General features: G+C 36.1%; 1 protein-coding gene across 4 annotated transcripts; it reads right to left on the minus strand.

Annotated features, from left to right (window-relative positions):
• Positions 1-7,767: 7,767 nt before the first annotated feature.
• Positions 7,768-18,060, minus strand: LOC107784603 (serine/arginine-rich splicing factor SR30). 4 transcript variants are annotated; one of them, XM_016605754.2, is made up of 14 exons: positions 17,982-18,060; positions 17,243-17,357; positions 16,400-16,465; positions 16,196-16,270; positions 16,000-16,102; positions 15,854-15,900; positions 15,707-15,764; positions 12,545-12,594; positions 12,376-12,432; positions 12,114-12,295; positions 11,961-12,044; positions 8,336-8,369; positions 8,161-8,229; positions 7,768-8,033 (listed from the first exon to the last, which is right to left on the minus strand). In XM_016605754.2, the coding sequence occupies exons 2-14, from the start codon at positions 17,324-17,326 to the stop codon at positions 8,019-8,021; spliced, it is 924 nt and encodes a 307-aa protein (XP_016461240.1). In that variant the 5' UTR covers positions 17,327-17,357; positions 17,982-18,060; the 3' UTR covers positions 7,768-8,018. The 4 variants fall into 4 exon arrangements, with proteins under 4 accessions (XP_016461240.1, XP_016461242.1, XP_016461239.1 ...); XM_016605756.2 differs by having other exon boundaries at positions 11,961-12,032; positions 17,243-17,330; positions 17,982-18,055; XM_016605753.2 differs by having other exon boundaries at positions 17,243-17,330; positions 17,982-18,055.
• Positions 18,061-18,705: the final 645 nt, after the last annotated feature.

An 18,705-nucleotide genomic window follows, 5' to 3' on the forward strand; every position in this document is an offset into this window, starting at 1 on the left:
TAGAAGATGTGATGCGAGATTTTAAGGTAAGTAAGGTAAAAGTGAATAACGTACAAGATACTCATATGCAGAAGGTTGGAAATAGTCCATACTTCGGATAGAAGGCTAGAAGCACTGGGATTCGGTATTAATAGCGACGTCGACATTGGCATATCTTCCAGCCTATGGGTTCTAGGTACCGAGAGATCTACTTAAGAGAGTAAAGAAGAGTTAGAGACGATGCGATGTCTCTCTTGATGTTCCAAAATAACACAAAGAAATCTATGATGCAAGTAAGTTGAAGGAAGGTTGCGAGTAGTATAAATAGATATGTGTAGGTCGCAAGCTAAAGTATGGTAAAGTGACAAGGCTTTAGGAAGACATGAGTAAGGATAAGAAAGGGCGAGTGAGAAGGTGATAAGAATGGATAAATCCTCGAGATTAAGCTCATGAAAATAAGAAAGCTGATGGTTTCTCTAAGTTATAGAAAGCTCAGTATATCCCGAATGAACTCAAAGGAGTCTAAGACTAATAGCATTTAGACGAGATGGAATGCTGCCCTGGTAATAGAATGAGGGTGTAATTATGATGGATAAAGGATAACGTTTGGGCCTTCGATTGATTAATGACTTGAAGAGGATTTCATGAATTGTACGGGATTAAAATACCCACGTAAGGTGAATCATATTGGGATACTATGAAATACAGTTATGGAAGCATGGTATCGCCCCCAGGTGGATCGGTCTAATCATTTCAAATGTACCCCGATAAGACGTGAGCCCTATCAGCCGTGTTACATAAGAGCTCAAGTTATCAGTGGTAGATCATAGATCAATATTGAGGTGAATCAACAAGGTATGGATAAAAGTTACAAAGTATAAGACGAGATTAGGCCATCAGTCTTAAGGATAAGCAACGAGAGTAACCTGGAGTTGGTAGCAGACTTCAATAACGATAAATCGAAGTAAGAGTTATGGTATAGTATGACCTATCTAGATGCAGTAAAGTCATACGAATGGATAAGCGGATCTATGAAATAAGGTGTAATAATATTTGTAAATTCGACAAAGTACCGAGCGAAGAACTTCAATATACCTACAGATGCCCAAAGGGACATTTTATCAAGCTTTGTGTATGTTTGCAAAGTGCATCCTAGAGATTGGCTAAAAGCTGGAGGAAAGAGGAGAGAAGAGTCGCATAGGCGCACATACAAGGAAAAAGTAATACAGGTTACATGAAAAAAGGTAGCAAGAGTTACGAGATTGGAAGAATTCCGACCACAGACCGTGGTGCGAGAAAGAGGCCTAAAGGGGGGAATTCCCTTGCCTTTGAGTTTATTCAAAGAACAGTTGCCTAAATGGCAAGAAGAGTAGTAAAGTATTCACAAGAGATATGGGTTATGAGAATGATAAGTGCATCAGTCAATATTCGAAGACGAATGTTCCAAAGGGTGAAATGATGTTACACCCCATGTATTCGTACATGGAAGTACGCCATAAGTAAGTTGATATAAGCTCGGAAATGAGATGTTACACTCCGCATTTTTGTAGGTTAAGGTTTCGTCGTATAGTTAATCGACGCAAGCTCGGGAATGAGATTATTTTGAGGTTATAAGTATTATACTATTTCAAACAAAGGATAAGTAAATTCGTGAAGGTGAGAGGGTAAGCAAATCAAAGAAAATAAATTTCGTCGAAGTTTGACATGTTGGGATAAAATATAACCCGAGCTAAAATATCCGGTATTTATGGACTAGTATCATACAAGGTACCACATGACCATGATAGTAAGGTGTATAAGGTGTGTTAAAAGGGAGTAGTATTCTAAGTAATTTGAGATAATTATTAATTATGTAGGTAATTGATTAATTATTCATTTAATGGGAGATTAACCATATAATTAAGGATTTGTGGATAATTAATAAGTGGGGACAAAGGCCGCCATGTGGCAGCCCATGAAATAATTAATAAATTCACCAAGTGGCTCATATAATATGAAGAAAGGTGGCACATATTTGAGGGGTTCTTGGCTAAGTCATCACCCACTAAGATAAGTTCTCTTTTGTTATATAACTATACAAGCTCTCATAACCAATTGCTATTGTTTTCATTTGTTATCCAAAAGATCTAGCTGCTAATACTTTAGTGTTAAAGACATTAGATGGATTTCCAAAAGTATCGTTTCCCTACTTTTAAAGAAGAATTTCATTTCAGAATCTTGTGTCATACTTTTGGTTGGCAATACTATGTTATTGAAGATATTTTTGCATAGATGTTCCTATCAATTGAGAGATTGGACGATACGGATTATTCCCTACTTCGATCCGCCGATTACGTGTTGTGGCAATTGTCGTGTGTTAGAGGGATTGTTAAGAGAATCGGCTCAGGTATGTTAAGGCTATCCCTTATTTCTTTTGGCATAATCCATACGACACAAACGAAACGAGCAAATGTACAATTTCCATACATGACTCTATTCATAGAAATATTAGAGATGCTTATGTTCTTGATTTCCCACGTGTCATATTATTTTATCATCTGTTCATGGGTCTCAAAAATGCGTAAGTTGGTAAAGTTTATTTTATGATATTAATCAGAGGCATAATGGTTTTATGATGTACCGAGAGATTTTATTAACGTATTTCATATGCATCTCATGAATTTATATAAGCACATTGACCTATGACCAAATGGCATTATATACGCGTATATATATATGTATATATATGTATATGGGATATGGGAAAGGTTATGGCGTTATATACGCACCACCACCTGATCAGCTGGTATACGTTGATGATTTTGCCCATGGTGGCCGAGATGATATGATGGGATGCCCTTAGAGGTCTGATGATGTTATGAAACATGTACTTATGCACGACATGACATTCATACGCATATGCATGACACTATAATTATTTCATAATTTACAGAGTTATCCAGACTTATAGGTTGAGTCATTTACTCTATATTTCTTCCATGTCTATTATGTACTTATTTATGTGCCTTACATACTCGGTACATTATTCGTACTGACGTCCCTTTTGCTTGGGATGCTGCATTTCATGCCCCCGCAGGTCCCGATAGACAAGTCGAGAGCCCTCCAAGTAGGCTATCATCTCAGCAAAAGATGTTGGTGTGCTCCATTTGGTTAGTATGATTTAGACGTGTATTGTTTGGTATGGCAGAACTGTGTCCCGACCTTTATGAAAATTATGTATTCTTAGAGGCTTGTAGACAGATGTCGTGTACGTGAAAGATTGTACGGTCTTGTCGGCCTATGTTTTCAATTTATAAATGATCATGTTGGCCTATTAGGCCCATATGTCACGTGTATATAATGATATAATAAGAAAGATACGTTACGTTGGTACTCAGTTGAGTAAGATACCGAGTGCCCGTCGCGGCCTATCGGTTTGGGTCGTGACATGTGGGGTCGTGCTTGACTTTTACTTTTGCATTGGTTCAATTTCTAGGTAGATTTTCATATGCTACTTGATTTTGCTACAGGTTGCAATGGCTTGTGATGCTCCAGGAAAGGCTAAGGCTATGGGGAAGTCCTATACTACTACGCCCCCTCCCAAGAAATGTATGCAAGGTGAGGCCAGCTCCAATAAGTAGGCCAAGGGTAAGCAAGTAGCTGAGGGATCCGGCAAGACACCTACAAGGTCGCGTCCAAAGGTGATGTTGGTATGAGAAGATGCTATTAAATGGCACCATAGACATATGGGAGGTACGTCTCGGAGATGGGTAATAATATAGCTGCCTTAGATAGGAACTTCCCCCATGTTCTTGAGAAGATGAAAAGTTTGAAGATGGATCGACTGTTGGAATCTCCTGGGCATACAAACTTGAGCATGGTCAAAGAATTGTACGCAAACTGGAATCCAGATAAGTTCAAATATTGGGTGAGGGGAAAGGAGGTCAACCTTGAAAGATATGACTTATGCAAGTTTCTACGGGCGGAGAGTCCTAACCTGAAGATTCTTAGAAGTTTGTGAAAAGTCCGACCTACACAGCCATTCATCACACACTTTGTGGAGTCGACTCAACTGCTAAGTGGACAATGACAAAACCTCGCACACGTAATGAAATGCTGAGGGTGGATTTTAACAAGGCTGCCAAGGTGTGACAGAACTTTGTACATGCACGGCTCATGTGAGTTGAGCATAACTCTACATGCACTTGGGCTAGAGTGTGCTTGATATACTTCTTGATGACTGGGAGGCTGGTAAATATTGGAGAGATTATGTTGGGAGAGATGTCTCGCATGAGGTTCGGGCACAAGATAAAATGATTTTTCTTTGGTAACGTGCTAACCAAATATATATGTTGTCTCTCGATGGTCCTAAGTAACCATGGTATGATGAGGTGGAGGACGCTACCAAGGGGTGTGCTGGATATCACTGCATTGTTGGATACCACTACCAAGTTTAGCATCGCCGCAAGGAATAAGCACGAGGAGAACTCCAGTCGATATATCTGTGGGACACTGAATTTGATGATGCGGCAGCTTGGGGTGTCAAAGGAAGAGAAGATGCAGTTGAATACCGATTACCCGCTTTCTGGGGCCACTAGAGAAATGTTGGGGATTGCGGCTGGCAGTCCAATTCGTCCCTATAAAGATGAAAACACATCTGTTGACTCGTGGAGGGGGTGATGATGGTAAGGAGGTTGAAGGTCCGTTAGCACTAGTGGCGCTTAGTGAGGATGAGGATGAGGTCAAAGCTTTCGTTGGGTACAAGAGAGCCATGTGGCCTAATTACGTGGTGCCAACACATAAAATAAGGGACCACAGAAATTTCTGTCAGTCGCGGGGAAAATGTTAGACTAGAAGATAAGTTGTATGCATTTTTAGATCAATAGGTGGATGGAGGGTAAAAGTAAATTATTTACCTATAGGGGTATTTTTAGACCTTTTCCATAATTTTAATACACATCTTATTAATGAGATGTATTCTAATTCAAACGTTTTAATCTTAATAGAAGAAAATGAGAGCAGTGTAATTGCGATTTTGGTAGCTTTTATGAGTATCAAGTTTCATGTTTGTCTGTTGGTAGAAGAGAGAACTTCGGTGAAATTCCAAAGCACCACTCGGTTAATCAATGAAGTCCTTATTGCCCTTGGTGTACCCTCGAGGCTGCAATTCAACTATTGGGATGAAAATGGCAGATAGTCACTTTTCAGACTTTTAATTAAGCTTTAGCCACTACTTCAACGTTATTCAGTAATTAGCCACTCATTAATGCCAAAAGAAATTTACTACATAAAAGCACCCTTACTTAAATACAGAAAAGCTCTAATATAGTGTGCTGAAGTTTTAATCTTTTATAAGTGAAACTGTATGACACTATGCTGGAGTTTCAAGTTTTCCTATTGGTGAAACTCTAGTTGTAGTACCTCGAAAAATATTTAAATATTTATAAGCCATTAAGAAGTTTGATGTATGCTAATTATATTAATCATATGTAAACGAGGATTTATAATATGAAGAATATCTCTTGGACATAATAATAAGTGTACGATGTGTATTAGAAGCGATTAGGGACTAGAGAGAACCCTAAGGCCAAGCCAAGTTATAAATGATACAACGGGCTAAAGATTCTGTTGCTCCTAAATGTACACGTAATTATACGTGGTCAACAAGTAATAGTGATGAATTGAGTGTCGAACTCACGGAAATTTATCGTTAATTACCTACTATTTCAGCTAGAATTGTTATCAAGTCAAAGCGTGCAATTGATTGAGTTTTGTTATTATTAACTAAGACAAATAACGAGAAAAAGAATTAAGCTAGTACTACAGAAAATTGGGTGTTGTTGTGAATTCAATAGGGATAAATATTTCAGGGTTTAAATTTGGAGCAGGTTAAATTTGATCTGGACAAGGAAGTCACATGGCCCAACTACGTGCTGCCAACACATTAAAAGAGGACCACAGAAATTTCCGTCAGTCGCAAGGGTAATTTTAGACCAAAAAATAATATTGTATACATTTTTAGACCAATAGGTGAACTGAGGGTAAAAGTAAATTATTTACCAGACGATAAGGGTATTTTTAGCCCTTTTCGTTAAAATTAAGATGTCTGAATCTGAATATACATATGAATATTAAGTTTTGTACTAAGATCTGAATACTAAATAATTAAGATTGTTTGTTCTTCAACATTTGGATGTATAAAACTTGCATTTCTTTTTTTTGAAAACTAATAAATATAAAACTAAAAAAAATACTAATTAATCTAATATTATATCAAAATATTTTTTAAAAATAATATTTTAGTTAGTGATGGTTGTGAGTGCCGATTGGGATAGTGGTCGGTGGTTGCTTCTATTTCTCTCAAAATTAAAACCTCACTAGTGCCAAGCGTGAGGGATTGGTAATTTTTCTATGGGTAGTAACTAATAGTGATGGTGACTGATAATACTAGTTAATAATAATGGTTGGTGAAAAAGGTAAATTCATAATCTAAAGCTTATGGATTCACCATTTTAGTCTTTTTAAGTTACAAGTTTCTAAATTAATAATAAACATATTGAGTGGATTAGGACAAATACATGATTTGGACTAAGGCTATTAGATTAAGTCAAGCCCATAATGGACGAAGTAGCTCCACCTATGCTAAATGGTAGTAGTTGGTGATCATAGTTGATAATTATGATGGATGATAATTATTAGCTAACATGGTGATGATGGATAGCGGTAAACAATAAATGAGATATATAATCGTAGGTGACGATACTGAACATCAATAGTAATTGATAACTATGTTGTAATAATTATTGATGGTAACCAATATTGTTTGGTGCGTGGCGGTGGTGATTGTGATTGATGTGGTTGTCTGTGAAAGTGGTGATGCTAATGATATTAAAACTTGGTTATACATCCCAATAATTCAAAACTATTCAAACCCATGGACTGCGCAAAATAAGAAAACAAATGCCCTTGATAATTGAGATGCCTGTTTGGCCAAGCTTTTCAAGAGGGAAAAAGTATTTTTTTTTTCTCAAAAGTATTTTTTTTTCTAACTTGAGGTGTTTGATCAAGCTTTTTTGGAAAAAAATGTGCGTTTGGGAAGAAGCAGAAGCAGTTACTGAGAAGCAAAAAAAATAGCTTCTTTCCAAAAGCAGAAGAAGTTTTGACTTTTCTTATTACCAAAAATACTCTTAACAAAATATAGCATATACCAAAATAACCATTAAACCTAATACTTAGGATATTAATGTATAAATATTTCTTATTAATTTTAGGATAACTTTCTAATATATAGTGACTTTAGGGGTGAATATTTTTATATTTGTTGAATAATTTTTAATATATTTAACTTATATTAAAAGAATTAAGTACTTTTAAATTTTATTTTCATATTTTACTTAAATAAAATAAAAAGATTTACTTATTGCCTGTAATAACAAATTTTTTAGATTATTTATTTACTTATAATATTAACTATTAAACAAATCTATTCATGTCCTTATTCGTAATTTGATACTTAAAAGCACTTTCTGAAAAGCTTGGCCAAACACAAATTATTGTGCAAAAGTGCTTTTCAGAGTGATTAGTCAAACACAAACTGAACCTAAAAACAAACACACTTAACAACTTATCACTAACTAGAAATAAATGAAGCCTAAGAGCAATTTGGTCTGCTTGAAATCAGAGAGCAACATCCATCCTGCTAATTTGTTGTTCTCCTCTAGAAAATTGTAGCTTAAACGCTTGAAACACCAAGCTACAGCCGATACTATTTGAAGATGGCCCAGAACATCGTATATAAGGTGATTATGAAACAAATAAAAAGCATAGATTATCAAAGTAAGTTCAGGTATAAATATTTTCTAGTTGGCTAAGCAATTAGGGAAGACATACGGATTCATTAAACTACATGAGTCAAGTACATCATAGTTTCTACAACTCGAGCTAGCCAGCAAGATTATGATGCTCGACCTCCAGAGGCTGACAACGTACGAAGTCCGCAAGATAACCAGATACACTAGCCAACTTCTTTAACATCCTATAACAGCCTACAATACATCTGCTTATTCAGCTACTACCTGCCCATTGTTACCATAAAGGTCTCAATAGGATCTCCCCTAAAATAATAATCCTCAAAAACATTAAGAATATAACAACAGGTCCAACAATCAGAATCAAATCCAAACGTAGAAAAAGTGAACATACCGAAGAACGAGAAGAAGACATACTCCTGCTTCGGCTGCGGCTTGCTCTGATAAGCTTAGGGCGAGGTAGCTACACAGTATCAAAGCAGGTTAAAAGTTAACAGATTTACAAGATCAAGTACAGAAAATTTTAACTCCCTAATCTAAAGAGAAATGCGAAGATACAAAACACTTACAGATGACACAGGAGATCTAGACCTTGATAGAGATCTGCAAAATACCCAAAAACACCTCAATTCAGTATCAGGCTAATTCTTAGTCCAATAGGTTGTAGAAAAACGTTGAATCCAAATGAATCTATGCTACTTCCATGTCCACAATGAGACGGTAGCAGAGTAGCAGCTGCAAGCAACTTTTAGTATCATTGAACAAAAAGTCATCAAGTCTTCCTACAAAAATAATGGGCACCCCAACTTCCAAGCAAAGCTGACCATCCAAACTTGAAAGGGCCATACCTATGGGACTACCAGAACTTAAACAAAATCAATAAGACAAACTATTATTACTTTTATTTGTCTAACTAATCAAATGACTATCCCATGACCCCATTCAGCTCTCTACATTTCCTTTTGTATTAGTTTGGGCCAAAAGATAATTTTATATATTTACTTAACCAAACAATCCACCTTGAGGCGTCCACCTTACATAACATATTAAAACTTGATTTACCATCCAGGGTTACCGGGAGGTGCTCATCCACTATTACAAGTTACTGCCACTACGAAATGAGCACCATAACCATCAATGTCTAAACAAGCAACCCCTGATTGCTGTGAACAGCATGATCTAGACAACAACAAAAAGAGTCAATTTTTCAAAATCTTCATGTCATAACTCATAACCATGGAGCTGAAAAGTCCATTCTGAATAAACCCCAAAAATAGAACGAGATGACCTATAACTTCTTATTTCTTCCCGAACAACAAACTAGAAAAGAAATTCATCACATCACTCTCAAACTGTTATTGTTTAGGATCTCTTTTCGGATTCATTTTTTCTTTTGTAGTTTGAAGACAAATTCTCAATTTGAGAGTTCCAATGTTAAAACTACATTAGTAAGAGAAGAACAAATTACTTCATCCACCAAGAGGAGATACAAATTGTTCTAGAGCAACTTCTAACGTCTAACCCATTTACGAAGTTCATAAGTCAAACTCATCGACAACCAGAAGATAACTATGATTACTGGACTGCACCTTCTTTTTGATCTTCTAACATAGTTCGACAAAGAACATTGTTTAAAAAGGTATTTGTGTATTATGGTACAAAACGCGAGAGAAGATTTCCATATTCTTCAAATTGAACTTTGGCCTACCACACTAGGGTCCACTCTCTTATAAGAAACCTTCGGACATATAATACTCCGTAAATAGTTACATCCACGTTTAGTGACCGTTTAATTACAAAGATTTGGGTGGTTATCCCAGTTTAGCATTTGGGATTAGTTTTATCCAGAGTTTCGTTGTAGGTATTAACTCAAATCAGGATAAAACTTATACCAAAAACTTGGGATTAGCTATCCCATACAGGAGGTGGGTTTATGATCCCACGGGATAATCTTTTCTATCCCAAGATTCATAATCCCATGGGATAACCTTGTCGATCCCAGGATTGAACCAAACGACTCCTTACTCTTCTCAGTACAAGTAAGGTGTCACCACTTATTAAGCACTAAATAATTTACTTTTTCAACCCTTAAACTGTATATACGTGCAAAGTCTAACCAATACAACCACAAGAAGATTAAAGTAGTACTCTCTGTAGTAATTTATGTGGCGGTGTTTGATGGAGTTCAAGAAAGAAACGACTTTTGCAACTTATGGTCTAAAACAAGTCACAAATATTTGTATGGCTATAAACCATCTCTTTAAGGATAAAATGAGAAGTTTAAAGTTAATTGATTTTTTTCAAATATCAAAAGTTACCCTTTTCGGAAGAAACTAAAAAGGAAAATGTGTCATATAAAGTAGGACAAAGGCAGTAATTGATTAATATGTGATACCACATCACTCTGTTACTTAAATTTGGATTATTCAATTAAATTAAGTTCTACAAGAGAGCTTCAGATGTCAAATGTTTTGGAAGGTCCAAAACGGAAGGCCTGCATATAAATTAGGACTGATGGATAAGCTAACCCCCCCCCCCCCCCAAATATCATGTTGATCATTTGAACCCACTCTCATAGCACCTTGACCCCCCACCCCCACACACTAAAAAAAGTAAAAAAGAACCTCTCTAAACACTTGTTTGTGTTATGCTGAACATGTGCTCAGTACCAGCAAAGCAAGAACCAAATTTTATTGCTTGCAACTCTAAATTGAGTTGAGAACTGAGAAATAATACCTTTTTAACATAAGCAAAAGATAGATCTAAGTGATTGACGAGTAAAGGTAACAAAGGCAAGAAACTGGATAACTTTGAACATCTGCACATTTCCAAATGTGTTTTCCAGTGAGGAGTGAGGACGGAGATGACCTTTTATTATTGCTTTCTAGCACTACCTGCTTAACTTGAAAGTACTAACCATCTACATCTTACATCTTCCACAAGTGCATCCGCCAGAATTTTTAGCAAGGGAATTGTGTTTAAAATAAATTAATATGTTAGGTCAAAATTAATACATTAGTAAGTCGAGTAACTTTATCTTTTTACATTTAAAATGCTAATGAGAAACGCAAAAATTGTAAAATAGTTTTTAAAAAAGACAACTACTGATGATTACAAAAAATAAATAATAAATAAAATCCTAACTAAAAGTATAATAACAAAATCTGTTGGAAGATGTTGAGATACATACCTCAGCTAAAAAATAACACATTTACATATAAAATAATAGTACTTAAAAAGAAAAAGAAGAAGAAATAATCCAAAAAAAAGTAAAAGAAACGTGAGGCTTTATTCAAATGAATGAAGAGTGGGGGAGGTAGTGGAGCTTTTTATTGAAAAAATGAAGCAAAAGCTGGAAAGCAACAAGGACTCTGCAGGTCCCTTGATAAAATTATGAAGAAAAAAAAAGGTGAAACACTAAATGAAAAATAGTGCATAAACGGCGGACAGGATGCGAACGCGGAACATGTCACTTATATTGAACACCCTTTACCATGATAGCATATATCTCGGGTATTAGTGATATTTTGCGAAATTCCACACATAAAATCAATAAAACTTTACGCGGGATTCAAGAGAACCCCCTTGCTACCATGTAGATCCGCCCCGGCTTCCACCTTGCTGGCATTCTAATAACACCAAAATGTACAATCTTATTTCTAAGGTCATGTTAAGTATGCAAGCTGTAGGTACCCACCACTGATCTCCTTCCACCATGGTTGTATTTTCATATTATTTTTTCTCAACTCAGTTGACAATTCATAACATCAAAAGAATGAAAAGAGATAATTTAGATTGCAGAAATCACAGATAAAGTGACAAAGGAGGACTGCTTCAGCTTCATGCACGTCAAAACGAAAACTTCAAAATTTAATCATCAGCTATACAGATGGGCGTTGAAGCAAATCAAGGGAAAAAATAATATAAGCAGAACGAAGAATTCCTCATCTAGAACAGTTATTGAAGAAAGAAGAAATCACTGGATAAACATTATCAACTGGCAGCAAATACCAACTTATATAGAAAGCTCATCACAGACTTGAGAATTTAAACAGGACAATCTCAAATATCATGACATTTGAAACCGTCAAGGGTCACTAAATGCACATTTCTGTTTCAACAGAACCCCTATAAGATATAGTAAAAAATAAATTCACAACAATTATAGTTTTGGAAGTAAAACCAGAAAGATACCTTGAAACAGAGCGAGCAGGGGGAAAGGACCTTGGAAGTGATACAGATGAAGAGCGACTAGTATATTTACCCCTAGGAGATACGCTGCCGGCTATCCGTTAGTAAAATGATAAATGTTGAACGCAACCTCAAAAGTTAAATTAGTCACTAAACCTTCTGCTCCGGCTGCTATAGCTTCGTAGGGGACTCCTGCTTCTTGAGTAACTCTTGCTTCTTGAATAATATGGACTTGGGCTCCTCGAGTAGCTATGCCTCTTATCATAATAACTCCTGCTTCTTGAATAATATGGACTTGGGCTCCTCGAGTAGCTACGCCTCTTATCATACTCCCCTACCTGAAGGCAGTAAAAAATAGTTAACCTAGCGCAAAAAGAAGCATTTGAATCAGGGCTTGCACCTCCAACAGAAAACAAACCTGTATATAAGCTCGAGAAAATTGATTGCGAAACAGAGAGTCATCAAGTTTCTTTATCTGCAAGAAAGAATATTAAAAAATTGTAAATAAAGGATGCACTGAAACAAAAGAAGAACCTTTATGTTTACAGAAGAAACAACCTATGATGATTAACAGATTAAAGTACTACCGCATATTTCATATCGTCGTAGTTGGTGTAGTCCACAATTCCTCTTACACCTGCAAAACTTGTCAACTGTTGACACAAACGACTTGCATTGAAAAGCTTACAGGTTACTGGGTTCAAAATCAGGATTGGGTACAAGAAAGATCTTTTCTTCAAATCACAGAAGCCTTACACATGTCTAGTTCTATTTAGTTTAACTGACAGAACCCTCGGCTTTTTGGCTGATCTTGGGCAGTATAAGGTTTGTCCTCGAATAATATTTCAAATGATATTACTTGTTCTCCAGAACATTTTCCGGGCATCTGTTTGACTTTTTTTACTTCTTAACAGCTAAGTTGCTCCGACACGGCAGTTTAGGTGCCGCACCCTTATCGACACGACACTAGTATGGGTGTGGATATGAGATCCGTACCAGATCTGGTCAAACAATTTTGGGTACTTTGACCACGACGGATGGAAAAATTCGAGACGAGATACAATTTGATTCCCGAAATTAGAACCAAAACTAGGGTAAATTTGAAAAAAATACATTATTTGGGAAATCAATCCTTTACTTATCTACAACTTGAAAATAAAAAAGAAATTCATACTTTACAAGCTATACGTAAGTATTCCACAAAATTTCACATAATTTAGAGATATATTTATATTTTTATATGTTTGAATTATTTTTAGCTGGATCCCATCACCCGTATCCGTATTAGGATCCATTTCCCCGAATTTTAGAATTTTTATCTCGAAGGATCCGAACTCTAGATCCGCCAACCGTGTGGGACACCAGCACCCGTGTCCGAGCAACTTAGCTTAACAGGCATGCTAAAGATACTTCCTGAACCATTTTAGTGATGCTGTTTGGTTAACACGATTATGCATTTCCATGTGAAAAGACAATACCATTATGTATGTCAAAAGCAGTCAATTAAGCTTTAGCAGTTAGAATGTTGTGAAGATATAAAGAAGAAAAATAAATCTGAGTCATTTGCCCAACCTATAGGAAACTAGACTTATTTCAAAGTGATTAAGGTAGCTCATACGGAATGTGCTTTTAAAAAAGGGCATGTGTGATTTGTGAAGTAAATCCTCCCTTCACATCAACTGTCTGTTTGTTGAAATAACAGCAAGGATGCCCCTGCTCTCTTTAAGTGGAATCAGGCTGAGCAATCTACTAAGAAGATACATAGGAAGGAAAACTTTTGTTGTAAATATGTGATATGGACAATTCTTGCCAAATCTAAGAAAATACAGGCTTTATTTAAACGCAAAATGGCCTAAGAGCCACCTAAACTTGTACCCATTTGTCATCCCGGTATATAAACTTACACATTTCCCATTTGAGCACCTTTAGTGGATGAACTGAGTACTAATAAACACGTTTGACCGTTGACTATGCTTACATGGCGACAGAATAGTTGACGTGGCCAAAATGGATGCAAATCACGTTAATTAGGCGCGTGAATGAATTAATTTGATTAAAAAAAATTATAAAATAAAAAAGGAAAGATAAAATCATGGGAAAAAATAAAGAAAAGAATGAAGAAACCCCTCCCCTGTTTAATTCTTCATCCTTATTCCCGTTCCCAGCTTCATCTCCCCTCCCTCCCTTTGTTTTCCCACACCCTCAAACTCCTCCACAACCAGAAAATTATATCGATTTGGTTATTGCTCGTCTCTTCTTTTTTCTTTTTTCTTTTTTCTTTTTTTTTTAATTTGTTGGCAAAGAGTATTTCTCTTTTTCTTTTCTTTTTTTTAAATTTGTTGGCAAAGAGTATTGAAATTGAAATGGTGGCGTTTCAGATCGGTTTGGTCTATGGTAAGTGAGCTTGTTGAAAAGGAGGTGATGAAGATAAAGTGGTAAGGAAAGTGTCAGGCCGGTGGCAAAAAGGTGAAGCAGTGACGGTTTTGTGTGATTCTTTGTATGGTTGCCATTTTTACCGGCGGCAATCTCGCCGGTGTAATTTTGGGGGTCTTTTCTAGAGTGTTGTAACCATTTTTAGGCTTTTATTTTTACTGAGGTTTGATTAGAATCTAAAGGATCAAATTTGGATTCTTACGATTGAAAATGGTGGATTAACTATGAAAAATGGTGGCTCAATGCCGTCCTAGACGAAGAGAATAGACGGAAAATAAAACTTTTGTGAGTAAATTAATTTTTTATAAAGTGGGACCCACAAATTACACGTGACAACTCGTAAGAGGATAAGTATGTGACATATCATTTGTGTCATAGCGCTTGAAGACCACGCGCAATCATATGTGTTTATTAGTGTGCAAATATATGAGTTAATGTGCTAAAATGGGAAAAGTGTAAGTTTATATACCGGGATGACAAACGACTACAAGTTTAAGCGGCCCTTAGGCCATTTCGCCTTATTTAAATGATTAAGGACAGAATTTTACGAGATTGAAGAGCATATACGATTATTATTCGCTGCAGTCACTGAAAGGAGAGTGCTAGTACCTACACTAATAGTAATTTTCAGAAGTTCTCCAAAAATCAGTAATAGAAATTTTGGTGATAGACTGAAGGTTTATGTACAGTTTTCAACACCTTTTGCCCCTCACATTAGACAATAATTACGCATGGACATGACCAAAGTGCTGGTGCTAAAATGTGAAGTATAAAACGTTATAGTGTCAAAAACAGAATTGACTAATGCTCTGGCAGGAGATACCTCATATCAGATATCACGTCTGAAAGCAGGATGGTCCACTTAGTGTATCACTAAATACAAGAAGGAAAAAAGAGAAGATATAATCAAGTTAGAAATTTCTAGGAACTGGGAACATCTAGGGAGGTTCGCAAATCATCATTAAAAGCTTTAGCACCAAGAATTGTTTTTCTAATTAATGTTATCATATAAGCTGGGTTGTTGTTGTTGTTATCATATAAGCTGAAGATATAACAAGCGACCTCCAGTCAAAAAGCCCTGTGTTATGGGTCTTTCTTTCTGATATACACCAGTTTGAAAAATTAGCAACCTACCTAACTTACATGTTATGATATCCACCACTGTGTATCTAACTTCCCTTATATATATTGCTGAAACTATTATCATTCTTATACAAGCAAAATCTGTTTACCAGCGCATATTTACATCCCATATCATTGCTATGAGAATGAATAAAAGCAAACCGAATAACTGTCACAAGGAAGAATCTACTAACCATCACGGTCACGGTAGACTTGAGAGAAACAAACATCTCCGGCTCGACGCATGTGATCCTGCCAAGGCCAAGTTTAAGCCAAACTAATCAAAATCCTGAGAAAGCATAGAAATCTGCAAAAATCATAACATGATATCACATGCCAACCTTCAAGTCTTGCCATGAAGCAGAAGATGGTAGTCCAATGACGAGAACTGCAAAATTTAATTCTTAGCAGCTGGTTTTGACTATAAAACTTCGTCTAACCTTGAGCAATTATAGAAATATGAGAGAATATTAAAAACCAGGCTAACCCCGATAATCCGATCGTCTTGAAGATCCACCACGACTCCCACTACTGTGACTGCTATAGCGATCATACGATGATGATCCTCGCCCACCATGTGCAAGTTCAACCTACATAGATTATGAAAGACAACAAAAAATTCTGATAATCGAAGATCTAAATCATGACCATGGTGAAATGAAGGCAAATGAGAGACAACTAACTCGTAATCGATGTCCATCAAATTTGTATCCATCACATCCACGAATGGCATCATCAGCATCGCGAGGATCTTCAAACTGAAACTCAATAAAGAATGGAATAGATGAGATCTATCTGACATTACGAACAACGCACTGCAGAATAGGTGTTGTCCGACATTGATACTAGCTATGTTTCTGACATTCAATTCCAAACAATGAACGCACCTCCACAAATGCATAACCTGGTGGTCTTGGAGGAATTTTCAGATCAATTTGCACAATAGGTCCATACTGTGAGAGATTCGCCCAGACAATTTCAAATATTAGCATATTTGTCATATATACCCAAACAGAGAGAGAGAGAAAGAAACTTAAACGAAGTGGTCCCACACCAAAAAATAAATTTATATATGCTACGGAAATAAACATTTTTCGATGTTTAATTTCACGGAATATATTTTTGCCATATTTGCTGAAATCTTTTAGAAATTAAATGCAATAAATATCAGCTTGAACGAGATGCTGACTCCAAACAGAATTCACAATAATTTCAAGTGCATAACTTTATCATGCACCAATGCGCAGTATGTCCTTTGGATTAAAATCCCGATTTAGAATATGTTAAGTGGAAAGATGATTTAAGAATTTTGTAGCTGATTTAACATCTTAAACACAATGGGCGGATGAAAGTAATGCGGAGAGCAATTAAAGAGGAGAATGCAAGAAAATTAATTAGCACTCTAGTAAAACAGAGAGAGACAACCCAGTCTTTCATCACAATAGAAACAAGAAACTTGAACCTCTCAACTGTACTAGGTCACAGTTAAACGACCTACTAGAACGAGCCTTTCAGATTAACCCAAACATCCACTCTGAGTTAATTCACTCCTTCTCCACCCAAAAAAGACAAGTCATTCCACCAACCCTCCCAAGTTAAAGATTACACTTAAGAGAAGAAAACCAACAAATAGGAGAAACAAATAGAAGTAGATGCAAAAATCCTTAGTAATAACCAGGTGAGCACAGAAAACACGTGTTTCCAGCTGTGAGTAATATTTTCCAACTAACCTTGTAAAACAAATCTTCTACTTCACTCTCTCGAATATCGCCGGGAAGATTGCCCACAAAGATAGTCCGACTTAAACGCCCCATTATGCTGAAATAATGAGCAACTGATTAAAATCTGTGAGTGAAAGGCCACAAGGGATACCCAAATTCAGAAAGCACAAAAGAAAAACAAAAGTATAGTTAAATCTCAGCAAAAGGCATGAACAAGATATTGTTCTATTACAGTATAACATTTGTTATAAATTGATAAAGTGACAATCACCAAAATCACAAAATAACAACAAAGAAGTGGATATCACCAAAATCTGAACAACAAAAAAAGATTCACATCTCAAATGCACTCTGGAAATATACAAATATGCGCCTGCTCATACATACCAACATAGCAGTATAGACCGCTAGCAAACAACAGCAACAAAAAGGAGAAGGGGTAAAAAAGGGTGAAACAAAGCATGTATTTGGAAAATTCAAAATAGTGCAGAAAAAATTATTTTCTATAACATGGCAAAACCAAAGCAGACAAATATAAGGGAACAAAAATAAACTAGAGGAAGAATCAATCTTTTTATGTTGCAGTTGAAATCTCAACCCTAAAATCTCAGTTCCTCTTTTTCTCCAAAAATATGAAAATCAAAATTATCAGCCAAAGAACAACAGTTACCATATTGAAAATTCTGTAAAGACAGTTTTCAGCATAATTGAACATAGAGAAAGCAAAAGAAAAAGAGAGACAAATTACCTGAACAAGAGATATGGTGGACAAAGAAGAATATTGCTTTGGACAAAGTGGAGAAATGGCGATCTTCTGGTAATCTGGCGGAACAGAAAACGAACATTATATTATATATAAAAGAAAAAGAAAAAGAATGTACGAGGTTCAGAGTCGCACGCTACATCTAGAAACTTGACAAAAAGCTAGGGGACGTCATTACTTGACATCTGTGCATGCCAATTAAAAGAATCCTGAACCAAAATGTTAGTGTTTTTGGACTCAAAGCACAAAAATAGGTAAAAAAATATAATTTTATATATAATACGATTATTCACCGCGCTATATCTTAATGGTACGTTTATCCGTTAAGGTATAGCGCGGTCAATACATTCGCTAAATTTGAACTTTAATTGGTGGGAGGTATAGTGCATATGCAGAAGGCGCCTCCTATATGTGTTATACCTATATAGAAAAACAGACATGTCTCCTTCCCCGACCAGACAAAAATAGAAAAATAAAAAACGCCCCCCCCCCCCCATTTTTTAACCAAAAAACTTTATTGGAGCCCACCCGTCCCCCAAAAATTGTGTCTTCTTCATAATTTAGCAAGCTAACACCGGATCCAAGGCGTTGTCGTGTAATGGATCTCGTCTATTGCTCGTTTCGGCTCCCAAATCATTAATTTTTCACATTTAAAAAACTTCAAATCGAAGTATTCCGACTTACTTTTTGGTAAAACTCATGTATATAA

This window comes from Nicotiana tabacum, chromosome 15, assembly GCF_000715075.1.
Source record: "Nicotiana tabacum cultivar K326 chromosome 15, ASM71507v2, whole genome shotgun sequence".
NCBI classification, from domain to species: Eukaryota; Viridiplantae; Streptophyta; class Magnoliopsida; order Solanales; family Solanaceae; genus Nicotiana; species Nicotiana tabacum.